Source organism: Patella vulgata, chromosome 4, assembly GCF_932274485.2.
Source record: "Patella vulgata chromosome 4, xgPatVulg1.2, whole genome shotgun sequence".
Taxonomy (NCBI): domain Eukaryota; kingdom Metazoa; phylum Mollusca; class Gastropoda; family Patellidae; genus Patella; species Patella vulgata.
This window is the reverse complement of record NC_065882.2, coordinates 20,045,542-20,070,766: the sequence shown is the minus strand read 5'-3', so window position 1 is coordinate 20,070,766 and position 25,225 is coordinate 20,045,542. Positions and strand designations below refer to the sequence as shown.

Below are 25,225 nucleotides of genomic sequence, written 5' to 3'. Positions count from 1 at the left end.
AGACTACACCACAAAAATGACAAAGGATCTTGTCGAACACGTGGGAACTCAAACCTATGACCATCTAGTCAGGATTCCTTGTCCTAACTGCTCATCTACCGTGGGTTAGGCAATGAAAATATTCAGAACGTTTTGAACTGTGTTAATATTGTTAATATAGACTCAGCATCAAACGATTAAAGCAACCGCACATTATTGCCAAAATAATCTTGAGAGGTTTTGTGTGGTTTATCAAGCTACTTTTGGGTGTTTGTGGTTACAGGTAAGGCCTACAAAGAAGATAATAATTCGACAAGGCTGTACGATTCAAAGCTTTATGTCGAGTGATTGTAATGGCAGAAATATACCATACGGTAAAAGAGGAGTTATAATACACTCTGCTTGAGAATAAATCGCACTTAAATGTTTAACGTTATAACATTTTGTAAAATGTTCAGTTGCTGACTGAAACGCGTATATTTTTAAACAATACTATGTCTTTTTACTTTTTGTTTTAAAAATGAAACTTATAAAAACAAAGCCGTTCGATCTACGATTATTAATCTATTTTTATATGTATTGTTTGTATCAGGCAATGGCGAAACCCGTCTGTAAGACACGTTTGGTAGTTTAAAGTACACCTTTTTTTTCTCTAATGTTTATGGTTTATCCCTTCCGTGTCATCGAGTTTGGTAACTGTTTTTAAAATAATTGAAATAGTCACGACTTAACCGCGTGACACGCCAATGGTTACATCTTGGTCGAGATCTTTCCCTCTTTATGTTTGGTATATAGTATATAATATATATCAGTGTTGTTTTGACTCATCTTGGTGTACTACATTTCATCATTGTAGTGTAGGTATGTCGTGTATCATTTCTTTAAATAAAAATTACGCAGGCTAAATTTTACAGCAACCCAATATTTTAATACAAAAACATACAAAATTCAGAATGTATATAGATGTCGAAATATCTGTTCCATTAAAGTGAAAAAAACTCTCGCTAAGACAATATAATATAATTTTGAATAATATGATATTTTCAATAATACACTAAGATTGACTGAAAGATACATTATGGAAGATAGATAAAGAGCTGGCAGTTCTCACTCTAATAGTTAAAAACTAGATAATGTAAACGCAATTTGCTGAAAATTTCAGTCAAATTGATCCACTATGAACCGAGAATTAAGCGATTGAAATTTTCGGCCTAACCTCGATCATAATTACTAAAGTCGGTACGATAAAAAGCAGTCTCAGTTATCCATTTCATAATTAAATCATGAATTTAAGTCGAACAGCAAATCGGAACCTAATCCAATAAAGATCGCAGGCTAGCGATGGCATCGAGAGTTAATTATGGTCTGGATAAGTTAATTAATGTCTAATTAATAATTTAGATAACATTTCAGACCTAAAGAAAGACCTTCAATAGGCAGATTTAGCTCTTGCGCTGATATATTAAGATTAAGGTGATTTTACGAGAGTCCATTAAAAACCTTGAAAACAAGTAAAATTGTTTGGAAGTTCAAAACTACACCCCTGTGATGGATAGGCATTTTTGAAGGATATGGTCGTCTCGTCTATCAGTTCGTCCATATCTTAAGCACTCTCCAGGTTAGAATTTTTTAGGGTTGTATTTATTACCTGTCGGGATTGTTCGAATCCTATCGAAATTCAGAGACGAGAGAGAGAGAGAAATGGGGTTGAACGTCCACTCGACACAAACTAGGTCATTTCGGGACTAACATATGGTTTAATTTTATTTCAATAATTCGCTTGCGCGTAGGGGGAAACCGGAGGACCCGTAGAAAACCCACAGGGTTGGACAGGCGACCCTACTCCTTGTCACGTACAACCGGGGATTCGAAACCACGCCAGTTGACTCAATTACAGGCTTTATTATACAGCGCGCACGTGCTAACCATTCGGCCATCCAACCCCCCCCCCCGAAATTCAGAGACACGCAATGGGTTTTGACAGAATCACTGCCCTTATCATCAAAACTTTGTACAGGTCAGAATTTCTTAGATTTGTTTTAAAACTTGTTGGGATTGTTTGGCTAGCCCTAATGAAGGGACCCCATCGATATTCATTTCATTTATGAGCTCGTTTATATTAAATTTAAGATCAAGACTAATACGTCCTCGGAGAATTATTTGAAGTTCCAGTAGGACGTTAAAACCCATTTCGTTTCATTTCATTTGAAATTCACAATTATTTCTGCATCGGTATCTATGAAATATATCTGATTTATCTGAACTAATCAATGAAAATTTGTATTGTCCTTGTTGTCCGTTTTTTACGTCACTGTTACAGATATAGGATCTAATTTAATCATTGTATTTATATTTTAATCTAGAGATTTATGTACATACAGAATAATAATAGCTTATCTTTTCAGACATATATGATATTGTAAAGTATTTAATTAGTGATAACATCTGCCATATGTATTGTATCATTTCCTATTATGCAGTTTGTCCTATATACATATACATAGATAATATATCACTAGTTTTATTATTTCCTTAGTTACTGTATTTTTTTATATTTAGATTTAAAAATTGATCCATTAAATCATTATTAAACTTATAGTAGGACGACAAAATGTTTGCCCTAATTTCTAGATAACTTCGTACTTCAAGGAAATATGTGTGTTTTTTTTAAAAAAAACCCAACAAAACAAGCCAACAGTGAGGCTGATGTCCCCTGCCGAAATGCCAAAATAAATAGATGACACATATTAATTAATCGCACATTTTTTTTTCAAAAGTATCAAGCAATCAAACTGATTATCAATTATACACTAAGTTTCATCACTCTCTATCAGACAGAATCAAAGTTATCGATCAATGAAATTGCTTAGCTCTGCTTAGACAGACAGCCATTTTAATAGTCCCCTGAAAGGCAGGGGACAAAAATAATGCATTCCCACGAAAGTATGTATAAGGTAATTTTTTTTTCAATAAAAGGTGTTACAAATTTGGTATATACGGATAGTAGGGGCACACAATCTTGCTAGAAAATTACTGGATTGTCCAAGTGCGCACAGGACAAACATTTAACAGTATAACTGACGGTCCGCTTGTTGCCCACTGGAATGACTTAAAGGCTCTTGGTTTGTGTTGATCGAATGGCTAGCGATTAGGGGAACACTGGGAGACATCAACGTATAGCAGACGTCGGCAGAGGAAAACGCAAGAAAATAAATTGTAAACGGACAGCTAGTAACGAAAAATGCAAGCTGTAAATTGATTCTCCCTCAATCACGTCACGTGACAAACAAGAGTGCTTTAAAATAGACTTTTACGGCCTGGGGTAGTTTTTTTGGCTCAAGTTAAAATGTACTCAGATTATTTAACAGAATCGAAATTTCAACGGTAGATAATCCGCCGGCTTCGATTCAATTAGATTAAAAAGAAGCCCATCAAAAGCCACTGGCTTGTTTTAACCATATCCCATTTTTATCGAATATTGACAAATTTTCGATTCATATATATACATTGTACGGAACTAAACCATTTTCGGGCTTGTATTCCTTTCAGAGATTCAAATTTCACAATATTGTAGTTTGCAAGCGACATACCCAAAATGACGATCAGAGATTTTAATAATGGTCGATATCAATATTTTGTGACTTAATATGATTTTTGATAAGAACTCTTTTATCCTGACCTGCCGCCCTCAAAATATATAATTTGTGGCCTAAGATGAATGTACATCGTAATTTTTCCGGTGAGTGGTGTACAGATCGTAACTGAGTCGCGTATTCATGTCGTAAAGTAAGTTTCAATTTCAGACATCCGGACTAAAGTGAATAATTTATTTAGAGGAATTTCCATGTCAAGCCAGCCAAGTGTATTCGCCTTAATGTAAAGTTACCACGCAGTTTATACGTATTGTTAAGATATTATCACTACACTTTTCGTTACAGAAGATATACAGGAGACTGATATATGAAACCATTGAAATACAAACACTATCCCAACGTCTCCAGCTAACATTTTTCAAATCACCTTCCACCCTTTTTACCTCGAAACCGACAGCCATAAACGTCTCCAATTTCCTCTATTCATTTTATCAAAATACCTTTGTCATATGAGATTATCTCGTGGTATAACTAAATAGCTATTAAAATGACACCAACTCAACTGAAGCTATGCAAATTCAGATTGTTCGACATTCGTCACACGCGAGAAAACTTTTTAATCTGGACTAGTGTTGTTTGCAATAAGTTCATGTTTATCTGATCGCTGGCGTTTGAATTGATGGCAGATGATCCTGCCATCAATTCAAACGCAAGGAATCTAAGGAAAAAAAAATTCAAGCTGATATAAAAAAAATAAATTGTTAGACATCTGGGTCCTGTTTCTCGAAATCTTAACTAAAGATAAAATCCAAATTTTAGTAGATACTTTAATTTTAATTGGCTAAGCACTAAAATCAATCTACATGTAATATTATCCAATTAAATTACTAAAATTTGGATTTTATCTTAGTTAAAATTTCATGAAACAGGACCCTGAACTTATCAAACACAATAATGGGACGCGTATAAGTTTTTTTTTATAAATAATATGTCCTTGGATTGAAAAAAGACCCCAAAAACAAACTGTCTTAAAGTGAACCGCTTTAGGTAAAACTGGATAGAACAGGCTGTTCGCTTAAAGAATAATTGCAACTTCAATATAAACCCATCTGTTTGCCTAAACGCGAGACAGCGCCTGCGATAGCGACATCCGGGTTCTGGGACAATCAACTGGGCGAGGGAGGGTCCGGGGGTTTTGAATGATGCATAGCCTCTAGCGTATATATGGAGTAACTGGAGATCACTTTGCTAAAACACATTTGTCGGAAAAAGGTCCGCAGTTGGAAAAAATATCGAAAAACATCGAGATTTTTAGCGCCTAATGAAAAGAAGACAAAAGTGAAAGTTTCGCTTTCAATTTCGTTTTCAATGATTGGATACCAGTCAGCCTATGGAGCGATCGATAACCGCATTGTCCAGACCCCTGGACAAAGACCCCTGGACAAAAGACCCCAGTTGTACCCCTTCTCACGGGCCCTGACGCGATGTCTTTGGGCAAAGCAATTGGGCCAGTAATGCAAGTTGTTGCAAACCAAAACGCAGGAGATGGGGTTCCTTACTAGGCTCGCAATATTCTATGAAAGGACAACAGCAAAACACACACTTTACTATAAGTTCGCCAGAGTTGTCATATTGACAAACGGCTACGGGTTTCCGAGATGCTAATAATAATCGTAATTGTTCATATATTTCTTACAGTGAGACAGTGGCGAGAATGAAATAGGACATAGTGGCCAAATCTTTAGTCAATAGTCATCCTAGTCATGTTCGGGACTGGAACTAAGGCATGGTGTTTGTTGATGTTCTAGCAAGTCAACGTGGCGAGATATCACCAAACACAAATCTGTCGCGTTCACCGTGATTAACTTGTGCTTGTGGTATTCCACGCCACAATAGCCAAATAATACTAAAAGGTGATTTGATCACGAAATCATTTACAAGTCAGGTTAACAAATCAACACACTTCACCTCGCTTGGCATATTTTACAGACGGCCAACAATTGTATGAACGCCGTTTTAAATATGGCGCCGACAGGTCTTTAATTTTTGGCGCCTGTGTTTACCTTTGTTATATAATATTTACCTTCTGGGTTTTTAATCAGTCTGACAGAATATAGATTGTTTCAGATTTCTTACAACACATTTACAGTGTGCCGATTGTTTGAGTACATATATTTTTGATTTTCTTTTTCTTTTGATAAATCGAAGTTTGAAGGTGGGTAAATGCCTCCCTTGCCAAAAGACAACTGTGCATTCTAAATTGTGTTGGGCCATTCTTTCTTCTCTTCATGAGCTCTGATTGGTTTTAGTTACAATTTGTGACCTGTGCCGTGTACGATTCAGGGTATATTTACACTCTCTGATACCACCTGTCAGTTGACTTACCTGTGTGATAGATTTTATTTTGCAGCTAACAATATTCGGTTTAAATTTTGATACGTCGTTATTTTTCTATTTAAGTGGCTGTAAAGAACTTTGCTGTTCGGGTTCGACCCCGGTGTTGGTCGAGAAAGTTCCCTACTTTTCTGCACCGACCCGGCTAAAGAAGGCGGGCGTACATCATACAGTGCGCTATGGGGGTCATTTTTCCAGGATAGCGGCGCTACGGCCTACTCTAATGTCGATTTCCAACTGTCAAGGGTTCTTTTAAATTCCAACGTTTTTCGTGCCATCTGAACGACTAGACCCTGTCCTTGACCGACCCTTCGTCCTGCACCACTGACAAGGGGAAACCACGCACTCCTGCAAATGAGAAGTGGTGTCAGATGTTTCAGATGTTTCAGAAATACGCTATCTATCTCTCAGTCTGAACATCTTTTATTTTCATTACGTTATAGTCTACCGTCGTGGTCGCCTGTCAGGCCATATACATTACAGAAGGAATTTGGAAACTCACAGCTCCTACAGGTGGCACCTGGATTCACGAACTACTATCGCATAGCAAGTTAAAAAAAACTAAAACATTTCTAACGTTTACAAATTTGAGCGAACCGGTTAAACCTGTCGACCTAATACTGTAGATATTCAATAAGTCACAGTGGACATTGGTCAAATTTTAACATATCAGCTACAAGAGATGATGACATGTACATATCTATGTAAGGAATGTGAAGAACTTTTATGTGAAAAGAAGCCTGCCTTTTCATAATATACTTATGCGATGTCGCGGTTTGAATCGGTATCCGGTTTGCTAGGGCCGGATTAAGGGGGGTGCTTATTACTAATTTTTTATTTGCAAAATGTGAATACTATTGGGACTGTTTTAACTAAAAATTAATAAGATACATAGCCAAACAGGATACCTATAGTCAGACCGCCACAGCGGTTCAAGTCCAGGCAATTCCTTCCTAGTTTTCATCTATATCATGTATTACTCAATACGCACAGCCAGATTAGTTATTTACAGGTTTTTTTTCTCAAAACTAAATAAAAAAAATTAGTAAAAAATAATTTAAAATGCTCTCCAATCTTGATATAATTTTGAACAATTCGATTGACTTAATGAATATTCTTAAAATTGATCGGAAAACTTCATTTCAATCATCATTTATTTCAATACTTCGGTTTATTCCGTTTTATCGTATCTATTTTTTCTATTTTCCGCCTTTTATTATTTTGAATAGTTTCGTGTACTTATTAATAAAATGGTGTTTGTAAGTTTCTGTAACTTTTGGTTGGTCTTTTCACGTTATAAAATATGTTTAAACCAAAGAACAATTAAAAGATTTGAACAGTTTGTACCGTTTATTTGATGGAGTTACCCCCACCTTCAAGTTGCCTACATTACAATTATACGTTGTTTACCCACATGGCCTTGGACTTTTTAACATTTCTAACTGAGTAATTATTGCAGTATAAGAAAAAAATAGAATAATTTGTATAAACAGACGGTAGTATGTAAACATCCCCCATCAAAAGCCATGCACAGAATCAGCTTACAGCAACTCGGGACATGGTTTTTTTCTCTCTCTAGAAAACTATTGTTGATTTATAATTACATCTATCTAAACCTTGCACATTCCTTAATGTATGTACGTGACATGGATTAGAAGACTTTGATTAAGGCGACCTTATTTAGCACATAAGTGAAACAGTCAACTTTCTTAATGCGGATTAGAGAGACGTTGACTAATTGCTATTTCTCTTACCTGGATACAAAACTGTAATAATAGACTTTAATTGCGCTTAAAGCTTGTCAAGCTATATATCTTTGTCTTTTAAAATGTTTTCCTTTGGAGCTTATAAGGAAATTCTAAAACAAAATATAATGTTTACCTTCACTCATCGGTTCGTGTATTTACTTGTTTTGTCAATTTAAAAAAAAGAAATGCTATACATGCAATTGTTTCAAGTGCAGACCTGTAATAACACACCTTACCTATGACAATTCCAAGCCTTTGCTTTTGTATGAAAGATTTCAAGTGCTCGTATACTAGGATATAACAAGACTTCCTTTAAAGCAGCAAATTCAAGGCTTGTTTATTATTTCTTGTAACACTTATTATTGCTACTACTAAACTTTTATCAAGGGACAAATCGTTAAGAAATTCTGTTAGAAAACACCTAACACTTTCGAGATCTTCACCTGGGTTAGGACTAAGGCTAGATCTAGTGTAGGGTTAGGGCTAGCCCTGTTTACATCTCGTGCCCTTTGACTAAATCTGCAGTTGGCTATAATATTTAGACCTAAACCTGGCGTGGTTGTTAATTTAGGTTTTCCACTTACTGGAGAGAGAGAGAGAGAGAGAGAGAGAGAGGAATGGGGTTTTACATCCACTCGACACAAACTAGGTCATTTCGGGGCTAACGGTTTTTAATGATATGCGTATTTAATTGGGTTAAAACGATTAAACATGCATTATGCAAGAGCAAAATCTGCTTATTACAAGTCTTTCTTTAGGCCTGAAATGTTATCTAAATTATCAATTAGACATTAATTAACTTATCCAGACCATAATAAACTCTCGATGTCAAGGCTAGCCTTCGATGTAGGCTGGATTAGATTCCTATATGCCGCTAACGGCCAAAGATAATTAAATCAGAAAAAGTGGATAATCGAGACTATGCTGTTTATATTTATGATTTTAGTAATGATAACCGAGACTATGCAAAAATTTCACCGGCTTCTTTCTCGGCTCATAGTGGATCAATTTGACTGAAATTTTCAGCAAATTACCTTTACACTATCTAGTTTTTAACTATTATAGCGAGAACTGCCATCTCTTTATCTTATCTCCCATAATGTATCTTTAAATAATAATAAAATAAAGAGCTGCATGGAAAATAACACGATAAACTGTCTATTATTTGAATATACGTGAGTAAGATTTGGATGCCACGGATTCCACATGTGAGCGAGCATGTCAATTGGTGAATGAGTAGTGCGAGACCTAAAGACCTTGAGGTTAACTTTTTTTTACAATAACCATGACTGTAACCTTTATAACGATCTACCAGCTCATTTGTTGGCACACTGTGTCATGTTAATTCTTTTTTTAAAAAATCTTTGCAATACTTTCGGCTTTTTGAAATTAGAAAACAAACAGTGGAGATAACATGTAGACCTACATTCACATCAAAGAATTTGTATTCATCAGAACTAAATAAACCCTATGGTTAGAATGTCTTTCCTCTATAAAAGACGTTTCCCTTAAGGCCATTTAATCTATGAACGTAAGAAATTAACGATTTGGCACATATGTTATTTATTTTGTCTTACTCCTCCTCGAGTTGATCAAATTGTTTCCGTCGAGATCGAGCACTGCAAGAAAAACATTTTTTAAAAATTCAGTGTTGAAATACTGGAAGTGTTCAACTCTTGCCAAATAATGTCCGTACTCGTGTTAAGGATTAGGATTAAAGAGATTATCGGCTGTAGTTGAAATATGATGACGATGATAAACATGAATCATAACGTATATGGTGTATTGGCGGACAGTCCTGAGAAATGTCTGTAACGTTCAAAATTTAGCATACAAAATAATATCTACGACGGGATTAACAATGAGATCAATCGAATGATTTCCGGCGTTCAAACCGAACGGTACATGCACCTTACTCGTTCGACTGATATTAATTCTCTTCTTTTAGTGGCATTTAGTAATTGAGTAGATATGGGTCGATAAATAAACTAGAACACATACTTATGGGAAAAAAACAGCTACGGATTTACTTAGGCGACGTTTCGAAGAGTATTCTCTCGACGTTATCAAGCTAATACAAAATAACAAAATGTGGAACAACAACGACAAACCTACAACAACAACGCCGAAACAATACATGGCAACAACAAGAAGAATTCCATAAGTATGTGTTATAGTTCATTGATATTAATTCGTTTGGCTATCTGCGCTCATCTGGCGTAACTGTCAAATTGAACGAGAAGTTATATGATAGGCTACTGACTTTAAAACAGTTAATTAAATTTTAGTCCATTGAAAAACAGTTAGGTGTGATGCAACGATCTTATTTAATGGTTGGAACCAACGGATTTTAAGCGTTATTTGTTTTAAAATGAAATGAAATGGAGTTTAACGTCCAACTTTTCAGCACCGACAGGGTTAACGAAGACGGGTATTTGTTTCGATAAATGGCTTACGAAAAACGTGTTTCTAGAAATATTCACTAAATGTACATAACATATAATGTCGAGGTCTAATAGTACATTAATACGTGTACTAAATAATCATACGAATATTATTAACCGTGCGAAATATTTCAAACCATTTTAAACAGTAATTATTTGTTTAATTTTGGATTTTAAAGCTAAAAATAAATTGAGTTCTATCTTGAAGTCAGTTTTCGATAGGATGTGTTATATTTTACTGTAGTATGATTGTACTAGTCAGAGATGACAGAAGATACCTTTTAAAATTAAATAAATAATACCATACTGTTAATAGCTAGCTACATTGGGATTCCGTGAGTAACAAGCTAGCCCACTAACCAGGATTTCCGGGATCGATCCAGGTATTGGCAGAGAAAGTTCCCGGGATTTTCTAGCCTGGTTCCCCCTTGTCAGTGTTGTGGAATGGGGGCTTGGTCAGGAACAGCGTCTAGTCATACGGATAGGACAAAAAATGGAGGTCCCATGTACACCTTGGCAATTTCCCTCTTAGCACATTGCACGGCATACGATATTCTTCATTAGCCCAGTTGGAGCCGAAACGTAGGATGTTAAACCCCGTTTCATTTATTCATTAATGATTTGGACCATAATCATTTCTGCTTAGGCTATGTAGCGATAAGCTATTTGAATTACTGATGCTTTTAAAAATAATAATTCTGATTGTAATTGGGTTAGATTGATGAAACTTGGCATATAGTTTCATTACATCAGTACTTTGACTAAGTTCGATGATCAATGATCATTTTCGGCTTAAGCTAAGCACAGATGAGTGTTGAAGCTTGTTGAATAGTCTCATAACATCAATACCCTGATTAGCTCTATAATGAGCAGTGTCTGCTCAGGTTAAGTTGGGTGAGATATGGAATTTTATTGCTTGTTGCTTTTTAAAAATATAAAAGTGCAAGTAATTAGTGAGTGTCCCATTTTTGTTTTGGTATTAAGGCAGGGCTAAATTTATTTGTTATGGCCAGCTCAATTTTTGTCAAGCTAACGGAGATGTAAATAAGGTTAGGGCATGTTATTGTTGGCGAGATTGTAGGTTAGGGTTAGTGTAAGCATTGGATAAGGGTAAGGGTGAGGATTGGCGCTAGCCCTGTTTACATCTCGTGACCTATGCCGAAAAATTGAGCCTGGTCTTATCATTTAGCACTAACCATTAAGGCGGGGGATCTAAGTCCCGCCCTTGAAAGATTTATGGCAAGGTCTGTCAATGAGTGAACTGGTGTGGTTTCGATTCCCCGGTGTACGTGACAATGAGTAGTTTGCGTCGAGTGGACGTTAAACCCCGTCTCTCTCTCTCTCTCTCTCTCTCTCCCCCCCCCCCTCTCTCTCTCTCTTTCATTTCCAAGTGAAATTTAACTTATGGTACAGTCATGGTAGCACCACCTCCCTGCAAACTAATGAAGTAGCCTACTGACCTTATACTATGGTTAAGTCGGGAATATAAGATTTCCCGAGTGGTGCGGAACAGATGGCTTGGCAAGGAACAGTGTCTATAGTCGTTCAGATGGAAGAAAAAAAAACAGGTCCTGTGTACACCTTGGCGTGCACTTAAAATAAACCCTTGACAGGTGGAATTCAATTGTTTTCCCCATAGAATACTGCGTGGCGAATACCCGCCTTCATTATCCCGGTTGGATCTGAAAAGTAGGACTTCAAACCCCATTCCATTCAACGTGATCAGAGTTGACGGATTATAAACGTTTGTTTCATTTCCCGGGAATTTAAAAACAAATGTTTCTTTTATCAGTAAGCTAATTATTCTACTCTGAAATAATGGATATAAAACCTTTAACAATCTCATTTACTGGGAGATAAACGGATCACCTGAAGGGTTTAGAGTGACAAGCGTACTTCACGTCAGTCGTTTGACTTGTAAGGTGATTAAAAATTATCCAATGAAAGGTTTCGCTAAGTATATCATTAATTATCTCCCTTTATTGCTAGTGGCAGACGTCAACCCACCCAATACGAAAGTTCAAGGTATCTGATATATTACATTGTAATCTGTCGCCCAAGACCATTACATTAAATTGAAAATGCGCCATCGGTGTTTCACAAGAGAACTTTTTTTGTTGATAAAAACCACAACATTAAAAAAAAAAACAAAAAAAAAAACAACAAATGAACAAAAAAAAAAAATAACCACCAAAAACAAACAGAACAAAACTAGCTATATAATCAATTTAAAAATCCTATGAGTCAACTCAAAGGAAGTGTTCGCAAAATCTGACTAAATGGACTTTTTAAATACTGCTTTAGTTTAATGAAAAACAATATTTAATTACAAAATTAATCAGCGACAATTCCTTAACAACCTACATTAGTCATAGGTATTCACAAACATCAAATAAAAATTTGGACATGTCTAGCCCGAATAACTTTTGTTTAAAAGTTTTAGATCCACCCATTATTCTATTCCGATGACAGTGAGTATATTATTACAAACTTCATGAAATATCAACAAAGATATCAGGATTACTCCGCCTATATTTTTCTAACGCTTAAAATCAATTCTTTAAAATCAAGCCAAACCCTTAACCCGTAAGTGCAATACAGGTTATGTCAGTGGTCGGCAAATTCTGATATCTGGTCAAAGCGGGGACCCCAACTCCATAACCACCACAAAAAAGGAAATATAATTAAATGACACGTCAGCACCGACTGAGCATTATTTTGCCAGGCATATCCTAATCTGATGATTGACAAACTAGCACAAGAAAAGCCATCTGGAATCAGACCTCAGAAATCGACTTCGTCTTCAAAGAGTCATTTTAGGCGTCGAAAGTAAATGTATCCGCAAACCATACATCTTATACAGTTTGTCGACTGTGTGCTATTTAAGCAAAAACAATTGGATGTATTGGAATTGTATTCGTTTGATGATGTAAGTGACAATAAATACCTTGTGAAAATGCTCCCTGTCTCTGTAACGTCGATGATTACGTTCGGAAACAAACAGTATTGACTATTATTTATATTCCTAGTGTGTAAAAGATTGGTATGATATCATTAAGTATATAAATGTGATTCGTTAGACAGTGCTAATGTATAAACTCTATCAACACATATTTTAGGGGGTTTTGGAGGTTTTTTATTAGTTATATTATATTATGCGATTAGTATTATTATTATATTCAATGTATTGTAATCTTCTTCATATTTGAGGGGGGGGGGGCGGTGTTGGATGGCTGAATGGTTAGCGTGCGCGCGCTGTATCATAAAGTCTGTCATTGAGTCGACTGGCGTGGTTTCGAATCCCCGGTTGTACGTGACAAGGAGTAGGGTCGCCTGTCCAACCTCGTGGGTTTTCTCCGGGTCCTCCGGTTTCCTCCCACTGCTAAAGACCCCTATGCGCAAGCGAATTATTGAAATAAAATTAAACCATATGTTAGTCCCGAAATGACCTAGTTGTGTCGAGTGGACGTTAAACCCCATTTCTCTCTCTCTCTCTATCTCATCATATTTGGAGGATCAATATATAAATGCATGGCTTTAAGACTTTCAAAGATGGTGGTGTATTATAGCTTCTGATAAAGTTGTATAACTTAGATATTTGCTTTGTATAGTTTATTATATATATATATCCTAGATATTTAGTATCCTGCATGTGCGCTATTTAAATCAAGGTCCATAACTAAACATAGGGTTTAGAGTTCTATTGAAAAGCTTTATTTGTATTAGAAGATCTTAAAGCGATCTAGTTACCGTGCACAAACAGATATAGATATAGATTTTTAATGGGTGCGTGTATTTATGAAAAGATGCAAATATTATGGAAAATTTGTTTCATCATAAAGTTATGTCAAACTGCTAAACACAATGGAATGGGGTTTAACGTTCTGTCGATATTAAGTTTGTTCATCACATTTTGAGACATCTTCGGGTATTCTTTTTATTTTTACTATAGATAACTATAGAGTAGATGTTTGCCTGAACACCAATATTCACGTCTACCCTTCTCAAAATTCAAATTGCCATCTGATCTTTTACGTGCACTGTTCTGTTTTGTCCAATCCGAACGGCTAGACACACTTTCCTTGAAAGAAATCTCGAAAGTTCTTCTCGGCCACCTGCTGAACAGTTAACTGGACAGACACTACATCAAATCAAAAAAAGAGTGATGTTCTCAGAGGTTTAAATCTACCCTGACAGTGCCCCCAATGCAGATGATCCCAGTTACAAGTGGTATCAGGTACCCCCATATCTAGGTTTGGCTCAGTCCCTTGCGCGTGAGCTCCGGGTGATGTCGTATCGCTTACATATATATTGGATTCCCCTTTTCAATATAGTTACCTACTACCTCTCTTGTGTTGTAACTTTAAAACGTAAGGTACTGAGCCAAACCATGACACCGGAAAGGGCTATACGTCAGCAAACCTAACCTGTAGCCATAAAGCCAGGACGTTCCGTAAAGAATGCCGTTATCAACTTGATTAAAATGCTGCAAACCCTAGGCCAACTTTGTAATTATTAAGGTTGGAAAATCGATATTCGAAGTATTTTGATGGTTAAGAATATGCAAAGCTTCTTTTAAAAAAAAAGGAAAAAAAAGCGTGTGCTTTTAGTTGTATCACACCGTTGTTAAATAAATCCGGTGGATTAAAGATTGTGAGTATAATTAAATCACATCTTTATAGTTATACAGAACTGGCCCCTGGACCCATTCACTCGATTTGTCTGTAGTTTATCTTGTTCACAGGCTTGTCTTGGCGGTTTTGGTTTGCGTATAGTACAGTTCCACTGCAATTACTACTGCGCCAAGCTTAATTGAAGAATGTTTGGTGGTCTGCTTTCGTTTAAGATGTCTGTGTTTATCTCCCTTTAACAATCGCTCTATTGACATGAAAATTCTCACAATATTCTTTGTTTCTATTGTATAAATAAGTATGCCAATGTTTTACATTTACATAGGTAGAAAATGAAATAGAAGTAGAAGTACTAGTGTTTTGTTGTCTGTTTGATTATTATGTATTCTTATTATTGCGAAGATTTGTATTTATAATCAGCTTAGCTTAAATTATGCACGAATGTATACATAAATGTGAAACGTGCAGCAGAGTTCTGAACTTTTTGGAAGTTTGCATATACTTCTGGGGAAGAAAAACAATGAGCTGAGGAGTACCGAACGAAGGCTGTTTATTATTATTCGTGGGTTCGTGGAGGACCAACTAAGAAATGCTATATTTTCATGAAAGGCATGTAAATCTCTGATCTAAAAAACACACTTTTATGGATAACAATTACTATAGTTTATTTCACTGCGACGTTTCAACAAGGTTTCACAAGTCGTTATCAAGCATATACACAAATAGATAAAAAATGAGAAAGATATGAATATATATATATACAAACATCAGTGCGAACTATCCAATGGAATGCAAGGTGAGTGAGCATGATTGGCTATAACAAGCTATTGATGTAACAAAGGTGCATAATCGTATATATTATAATTGGCTTATTGTACAATTAAAAGATGAAACAGGGGATTAACCAAGATTAACAAATATTGAAACCATGCACAGTGTACCATAACTGAAACCAGTATATACTAAGATTGACTAAATAAACATTCAAGAAGATCAAACTGGGGGTTTATAGAATTATATCGAAACCATAATCTTTACATTGATTATAACAGTTAAGAAATATAGAATTTTACGGTTATGTTTTAAAGTAATAAGTTGCATATATGTATTTACATGGTAATTATATATCAAAGGGCTGAATAAAATATAAATAAATAATGATAAATTAAGCAGAATGCCCTATGATGAACCTTTTTATATTTATAAATATGAGAGGTAAGATATATTGTAATTGAGTTACATAACATAAAATACTGTGAATAGCTAAATAAATTATAGAAAATAATTGAAACATACAAATTTTACATATTGATAACGAGGATTATAAAATGTAAGGGTTGTGGGTATGGAGTATACAATCGATTCAGTATTGAAAAATGCCAGTAGTTAAATATGGTTTTGCATGGGGACTTACTTAGGGGGACTGTGTTTACAATTTGATAATGCGGTCATATGCTCTGGGGATATAGACGCCTGGGTCTCGATTCAGTTTCGGTTCATGTCTTCTAATGTTGATGGCCTCATGTATTCTTCTGTTTCTTTTGTTGTGGTGGTTCACAGCCAACGTTTTAACTTTGGTCCAATCGACACGGTGCCGTGGGTTGTCATTCAGATGTTCAGCAACTGCAGATTGGTTGGTGGGGACTTTTGACATGTGTTCTTTTAGTCGGATATCTAATGGTCTTTTAGATTCTCCAATGTAACTTTCCTGGCAACTGCAGTTGATTTGGTAGACACAGCCTTTTGGTGAGAAGGGTTTGGTGGGGTTCAACTTCCCATTCGCTTTTGCTAAGTCTTTGGTTGTTGCGCCCTTCAAGAAAGTGGTTTCAATATCTGCTTCCCTTTTCAGTAATGTGAATTAAATTTCCGTCTCGCCCCAGTCGTAGTCCCATTACTTTCAAAATTATACCAACGGTTTGATGTAGTTCAAAACATCGCCACATATAGCTTAAGTAGTGGCAGAAATGTGCACTATGCAGGATATGTTTGCACTTTCAAGGGCACTTGACCCTACCCTCCAATGCCCACAGCTAACCACAATCGATCTTAGACAGTAGTAAAAATGCAAATTCCAGTGGACTAATTCGACAAAATCGAAACACGACAGCAAATGTAGAAGAGAATAGTCCCATAATAGAAACGGGTACATGGTATTTAAAAAGGATAAAGCTTGGGCCACGCGCAACACCCACTACTGATATCGTGTTATTGTGAGGTATGAACCTTTCCAAGCCACGTGGATTCCATGTAACGCCAGAACACCATGGAGAAAACGACAGCAAATGGACAAGAGACCAAGCCCATAAAAAAGATAAAGCTTGGGCTGCACGCAACACCCACTACTGATGTCGTGTTAATGTGGTGTATGATACGATATGAACCTTTTCAAGCCACGTGAATTCCATGTGACGCCAAAATGCCATGGAGCGATGGAAGACATTTTAAAGAGTGGTATTGCGCTATCGCTCTTCGCAATCCAAAAGGACACCAATTTGTATATGTACGTTTCCTTAACGCCCAAGAACACTTAATGGGTTCAATTATTGAAGTCTACTATGCTGTAATGTTATAGATAATAAAGATTAAGATCACCATCATCTTATCGTATGAACCTTGCTCAATGGTTGTAAGTGATAAGATACATATGCAGTTAACGAGTGATTCATTAGATATTTTAATAACTGATTATCATTATGAACCAGTTTAGACTGAAATGTAATATGTGGTAAGTTGGTCGTTTTAATTCTTTTATTTCCCTCTTTCTATCTATATACACTTAAAATGAAAATATCCAGGGTCGGATTAAAAGAGGTGGGCGTTGGCTGGGATTTTTCAGTGTGATTCCCCCTTGTAAGTGGTGTAGGACGGATGGTATGAAAACCCGAGGTCCCGTATACAGATTAGCGTGTATGTAAAAGAACCCTTGATAGTTGGAATTCGAAATTAGAGTAGGCCGTAGAGCCGCTGTTCGGACAAAATCTCCCTTATAGCATACTGCATGGTGTATACCCATCTTCATTAGCCCAGAAGGATCAGAACAGTAGGATGTTAAACCACATTTAATTTCACGAGAATGACACTATTATTATGTCTATAAAATCTGATACCACTTCATTGTTTTCTTGGGGTGTTTGTAATTAAGGCACCGGTAAGATGACTCTGTTGGCCTTTGGCCACGGTGTTTATTTTATCTCCCACACTTTTGAAACACAGGGCTAACCATCACTGCAGTCATATTTAGACTAAGTGTTGACGAGTGGTACGCAGGAGGCAGTGTATATTTATCGTGTTGACGAGTGGTATGCACGAGGCAGTGTATATTTATCGTATTGTTTAATGTTTATGTTCAAAGATGCTGGAGAGTTTGATACGAATCTAATACTTGTTTGGGTATTGTGCAACATCTAAATTTATTCCCTATTTTTGGACACCCGACAATTTAGGCTGGGTTTACTTTATTTGTGTAATTTTTAGAGTTTGTTTATTGATGTCCTTATTTTTTAATTTATTATTTCAGATAAGAATGTGTTTGAAACAGTTTATAGATTATCATTAGCGTCAAGAAAAATTAAAATGAAGATTAACCTCAACAATTCGGATTTTGTTAATTACCCTCGTATGCCTATTACGTCGTCACTTGATAATGCGTATGTAGTACTCACGAATGTGACGTCATTTGGTTCCATCTTGGCAAGCCTGGCCATCATTTCGTGTTACTTGCTTTACAAAGACATACGAAGTACTGGAAGGAAACTGCTGGTGTGTCTTAGCATAGCCAACTTTTTCCTGGGTATTTCTGGAATTTTACAAGCCGCTACTTATTTTAAAAGTTTGACATTATTTGATGAGAAGAATATACTATGCCAAGCCGCCAGTTTTCTGTTTGTTTATTCGAGTATCTGTAGTTTTTTGTGGACGGATATAATATCATTTTATTTGTTTCTAAGTGTTGTAATGAGAGATATCAGTGTGGGCAATAAACTAGTGATATTCTTCCATGTTTTTTGTTGGGTTATGCCAGGTAATAAATATATAGTTTATTTCAGAATTATTATGCCGTTTTCGAAAACTTACTAAAATGGTCGTAAATCTGGTTATAGGGAAGGATTTTATAAACTTGGGGGCAATCAATGCATTGCCCTTGTTTCAAAAACTTTTTTGGTGCTCTACATATAGTGTTAAACCGTTGATACACTGTTACAATAGTATTAAAGGTGTGGCACCGGTGTAACACTATGCCAACTAAACTCCATACCCTCTGCATTTGAAATCTGAGTTTAACTTCATGTATGTTAATGTTTATTAATTTATCTTTAAAGTTATCTTTAAAAAAAACCCATACACTTCAAACTAACCCTTAAATATGCATTATAAATGTAAGGGCGAATTCTGCCTATTGCAGGTCTTTCACGTGACCTCAAAGGTTATATAAATTATTAATTAGACCATATAAACTGTCTAGACCAACTGATGATGGTGATTTATAATGGATAATCGAGACTTTGTTTATTATCGTAACAATGACAAAACTTCAAAAGTGCATAACTTCGCCCAGAATAAACTAATTTGACTAAAATTTTGAATAATATATTCATTTTCCATTACCAATTTTAAACTATTATAGCGAGAACTGTCGGCTCTTTATCCGAATCTTACATAATGTATCTTTAAGCGGAGTTTTAATCAGGCTGGCGTGAATACTCCATACACATTTATTGACCAGTAATTAGCAGAATTGTTTCGGAAAGTAATATTTGTATACGTCATATTTTAACGGGTGTTAATTATTTCGAAAAATCATATTTTTGTTTTGTTTTGTCAAATTGCCCAGTGTCACTTTTGAAGTTTAACGTCTACATTTTTAAATATTTCTTTGATATGAGACAGTTCGGTAACATTTGTTTAGATAAGTGCAACAATGCAATGAATGCAACGGGGTTTAACGACCCACTTTTCTGCGCCAAACGAGCTAATGAAGACGGACATACGCCACACAGTGTGCAATGAGGGACAGTTGGCCCGGAAAGCAATTGAATTCCAACTGTCATTTTACATGTACGCGTAACATTCAAAGACTGACACCGTTTGTTACCAGGACCTCCATCCTGCACCTCTGACAAGGGGAAACTATGCTGGATCGAACCCCGAACCGGCGCCTTACTCAATGAGTCGTCGCGCCTCCCCTATTGTAACAATGTTATGGTCAAACACGGCCACACCACACCCAAAACCCAAGTTGAACTCTTGAATGTAGTCATGATAACAAGGATGTATTTTGAAGGATACCATCTACTATTATTGGGCAAAACTCTATTACTTTGTATCCATCTTCATTAGCCCATTCGATGCAGGGCGTTATACACCATTTCATTTCAATTCATTTATTAATTTTGGTGGAGATAGTATTTCCAGGATAACTAATCCAATAAGGAGTCAAATATCCATTGTGATAATCATTTTTTATTTATTTATATTTACAGCAATAGTGGCTTTAGCTTCTGGAGTTTCTGATATTTATGGGTATGATGTGAGTTTTGTATTGAAATCTAAAAGACCGGTTTATTGTTGGGTCAGTGATCGTATAGAAAATGAAGTACAGTGGTATTATATGACGATGGAAGCATGGGCTTTAGCATCTTTAATATTCTGTTTTATTTCTTTTATAATACTAACACTCAGTGTCTACAGACAGGTAAATACAAGGATTTTAACAAATCAGTTTCAAATATCAAGTTGATACGTAAATATGCATTATCTAAGATTTAGATAAAGAGCTGGTCGTTCGTGCTATAATAGCTCAAAAATAAATAATAAGAAATAAATATATTGAAAATTTCGTTCAAATTACTTTATTCTGAGCTAAGTTATGAATGTTTGACGTTTTGACAAGAAATAGTGTAAATAGTCACGATTACCAAGTACCATTGCTACGATAATAAAAAAAGTCTCAATAAGCAAAGATATTTCAAATATTGTATAATCCACTTAATATCTCAGCAATCGTATATTCTAGAGAATTGATTATGTATATATACACGTATAATAATTTATATAACATTTGAGGCCGTACAAAAAGTCTTACATAATGCAGTTTTAACTACAAATTGTGAAATTTTGGGATGCTTTCCAATATTTATATAAAAAACAACAACCCATAAATCAGATGGACAACTATCGGTAGTATTATGTTTTGTTTCATGGCAACTTGTGTTTTAAATTATTTTTTCAGTCGAAGAAACATAGAAGTATGAATAGTAGTCAAACAATAGAAGATATGGCTATACAGACAGCTAACAAACAACTTCGTTATATACCGGCTATATTTGTTGTACTCAGGCTTTGGAGCTCTCTGCATTTTATCACTGGAACAACAGGACCAAATAAAACTCATACTTATTCCACTGTTTGGCTACTTATTATGAAGGTAAAAACCAATTATCTTTTTTGGCGGAATAAGTTTATATTCTTTATGCCCCACTAACTACATCTATAATATCCAACAATATGCCGCCTTTTTTACCAGCTAAGATTACAAAAGCGCTGGTTTCTCTGAAACAATTGATTGCGTTGTTTATATGGGTCATCTAGGATATAGGTATTACCTGGTCTTGCAGATTGTGATGTGAAACGTTATGTCAAGATAGTGTTATGCATTCCTTCGTCTAGGGGGATCACGTGGCTAAGTGGGTAAGACGCTGGCTCGCTAGCCTGGAGGTCGGGTGTTCGATCCCTGCATTGGCCGAGAAAGTTCATCCCGATTTTCCAGCGTGGTTTCCCCTTGTCAGTGATGCAGGACGGAGGGCCTGACAAAGAAAGCTGTCTAGGCGTTCGGATGGGACGAAAAACCGAGGTCCCGTGTACACATTGGCGTGCACGTAAAAGATCCCTTGGCAGTTGGAATTCGATATAAGAGTAGGCCGTAGTGCCGCTGCCCGGGCAAAATATCCCTCATTGCACACTGTATGGCGCATGTCCATCTTCATTAGCCCAGTTTAGGAGCAGAGCAGTAGGACGTTAAACCCCATTTCATTTCATTTTTTTACCGTCTAAGATTTCAAAAGCGCTGGTTTCTCTAAAACAATTGATTGCGTTGTTCATATGGGTCATCTAGGATATAGGTCTTACCTGGTCTTGCAGATTGTGATGTGCAACGTTATGCCAAGATAGTAGAGACTTTTGGCAAGTGTCGAATCTTATTAAAAATATACATCTTTTACAAATTTGCAAGGTCCCACCTCCCTAAATTTAGCACGTAGATCAACAAGCGTGCAGACGGATAGAAAAATATGAAAATTCCGCGAAAAGCTCATCCAAAGTAATAATTAAATTCCAGTCTTTGCCATGGTTAAAATCACATCAAATATACAACTTCGTTCTATAGACATATATAGATTCATAAAAACGCTACGGCACAACACTTGTAATACCATGAGTCTTTCTGTCTGACGTGGAGAGCGGACACAGTACTAAAACCGGTCGCCACAACTTACGTACGACCCATGCATCTTTTCTTACTACATATTTCTGTAGCCTTGTGATCGTCTAGAATTTGTCTCTAGCTGTCTTTACTTCTGCTTCACGTTGTGTATTTACTTCTTACAGTTTCTTAAGACGTCTATCTTACCAGGAATAACAATGCGACAGTTTGCTTCTACATATTTTATATATATATATATAGCTGAATACAGGTATACAAGCATAATCGATAACAATACTAGCTAAAACCATTTCTCTAGGAACTCAGATGTAAGCCCTCTGGAACCTAATAGAAGTCTAACGAATTCTCACAAGTATTATAGTTTTGTAGCTGTGGGTTTTGGACGTTCAATTATCTAATTGGTCAAATATCATGTAAATAAGTATAGAGATTGGTCAAACAAGCTAAATGATGCAATCGTAATTTTCCGTCACATGTTTCTCGACACAATCTATCCTTGAACTCAGACCCTCTTTCCTGTTATTCTCACGCTATTTCATAAACAGTTAATTTGCGTTTTAAATAAACTCATACCTTAATATACTGACAATAGAGAATAATTTGTAAAGATAAAAAATGTTGTTGAACCCATCTTATTTCTCTATTCCTTGTCTATAAATTTAAAAACGACGATAGTGCTACACATTTCAGCGTTTAAAAGTAGCAAAAAAGACGACGACCTTTTCCGTATTAAAGCTGTTCGATACGTGCTGCCGTATCCGTGTGCCGTATCACGTATGAGAAATACACACGAATTGATGACGTCACACGCAGAATCGTTACGGATACGCGATACGGACCAGGAATTTACGGTTGCCAAAAGTCTCTATTGTTATGCTTTCCTTCGTATAGGTGTATAATGATACCTATTAGTAAGTGAAGGAGAAACACACTATACGCAAAACAAAACCGACAGGACAAACCTGCGGACAAGACAAACTACACAGATATTGCAAGAAACAAACAACAAATATCAATTCAAGTGAATGGATCCGCGGGCCAGTGCAGTCCCGGGCTTGTAATAATATAGGCTTCCTTCAATCAGAAAGAAATTGTTTTTTTTATATTATTATTTAAAAGAAAGACATGCGACCGGTCGTCTATATGGTCGCCTATAAATTTAAAACTGGCTTCATTGCATTACCACATATTTCTAATGAATTTTTCTGTATTTTCAAGTGATTCTACTATAATTTCATGGATGTTTTATTTTCAGGGAATATGTGATAACTCTCAAGGTCTGGCCAACTTGATTCTCTTCCTTTTCACAACCAAATTCATCACTAATAAAATAAAGCGATGGTTTAAGCTCCACTGTAACCTGTGTAGAATAAAACAGGGGCAATCTTTTCAAGGTTTCTTATCGAGTCCTAAAATATTTCGTATTCGTGGAAAATACGAGAAGAAAAGACGAACAGATGAGATAGATATATCTGGTATATCTCTTGACCTACCAACGTCTTCTGACCAAGCTATGATTGAAGATGAAGTCGTTTTTGAAAGAGATTAACTTTATTTGTGATGACACTTTTCTTCGTGGTTCAAATGTAAATTAGATAGCTGGAAGGAAACACAATTAGTATATTATTATGGTTCTGTGAGGTAAATGTTCATTTCAGGCCTGCCCACATCTTTAATTAGTTGTCACCGTTTTGTTTGGTTCACACGTAGGCATTGTGACAATTATTAGCTAAGATTACGACTTTGTCCATTTACTTATTGATTTGACATAAGCTAACGCACTTACTACCGTGGTTGTGTTTGGCGGATTTCTATTTATATCATCATAGTCCACGTTGCCTTATCCGCATTAGTTTCTTGGTAATATTTGACTCCGAACGTTCACAAAGTGTTCAGTGCGATTACTCGAATTTCTCTGCATTCTTATTATATAATTAGGCCTATTGTATGCCCACATTTTATGTGGGGGTATACTGTAGTCACCCAGTATGCCGGCCCGTCCATCCACAATTCTTTTAAACTCTCTACAGGTCAAAGTTTTTGATGATTCGGCTAGACCCAAGGGGGAAGTTAGGTCGAAATTCTGCACAGCTTAATGTTTTTGCAGAGTTACTTCCCCTATCATCAAAACCTAGTAAATGCGTAAAAGGTCTAATTTTTTGTTGCTAAGCTTGTCTTAAAAGGAAACCCTATCGAAATTTGCGGAGTTACTGCCCATATCAATGAAACCTTGTAAATGTTCTACCGGTCAAAGTTTCTAAAATTTTCTTCAAAATTTCTGGGGTTGTTCACCTAATCGTATTGCTTCTGAAAACTTTAAAGCCATCCGTCAACATGTTGCTTATGGGCATTTATTTGTTGCACTGAAATCTTCTGTTTTAAATGAGCAATATTCTGTTGCCAATATTTTCTGTACATACTGAATTAAAACAACTCATTTTACTGACTGAATTATATAATTAACATGCATGTATAATCAACACATGGTGTCAAATGCTGTCATTAGCTTTAGGTCATTAAAAATATGTTTTTATCTTATTTGTTATGTGTTTTGAGGGGGAAAAGGAGGAGGGGTGCATTTCTTTACTAAAATGACATTGCACTGTCTGGAATGTATAACAATAAATTCTGTATCTCAACACAAAGGTCATGAATGGATTTTAGACATTTCACTGTCTAGAATTCATACTTGCAAATCTAACAATAAATCCTGTTCCCCAACACAAAGGTCATGAATGGATTTTCAACATATTATAAATATGCTTTTATTACACTGAATTTTACCAAACAAATATCCTACAATATGTTACAATACATTATAAAAACAATTATGTTTACAATTAAAAAATAAATTACATGCATGATCATACTCAAGAAACATAAACTAAACAATAAAACAATAATTTAAACATAATACAAGTATTATATTGCACTGTTAAAGAGATTTATCTTATTACAGTTACATACTTTGAGATCATCGAAAAAATACTGATAAATT

At 35.8% G+C, this 25,225-nt stretch overlaps 1 protein-coding gene across 1 annotated transcript; it reads left to right on the top strand.

Annotated features, from left to right (window-relative positions):
* The first annotated feature begins 18,395 nt into the window (after positions 1-18,395).
* LOC126817458 (G-protein coupled receptor 157) lies at positions 18,396-24,734 on the top strand. Its single transcript, XM_050544445.2, has 4 exons — positions 18,396-18,810; positions 20,270-20,481; positions 21,019-21,213; positions 23,483-24,734. Exons 1-4 carry the CDS (start codon positions 18,408-18,410, stop codon positions 23,774-23,776), a joined length of 1,104 nt encoding a protein of 367 aa, XP_050400402.2. The 5' UTR covers positions 18,396-18,407; the 3' UTR covers positions 23,777-24,734.
* The last annotated feature ends 491 nt before the right edge of the window (positions 24,735-25,225 follow it).

Bases quoted from the DNA above. Each gene is read 5' to 3' on its own strand.
- LOC126817458 (XM_050544445.2), top strand. From the start codon at position 18,408: ATGCCTATTACGTCGTCACTTGATAATGCGTATGTAGTACTCACGAAT. The intron at 20,482-21,018 runs GTAAATACAAGG...TTATTTTTTCAG, and splicing joins CACTCAGTGTCTACAGACAG to TCGAAGAAACATAGAAGTAT. The intron at 21,214-23,482 runs GTAAAAACCAAT...TTTTATTTTCAG, and splicing joins TTTGGCTACTTATTATGAAG to GGAATATGTGATAACTCTCA.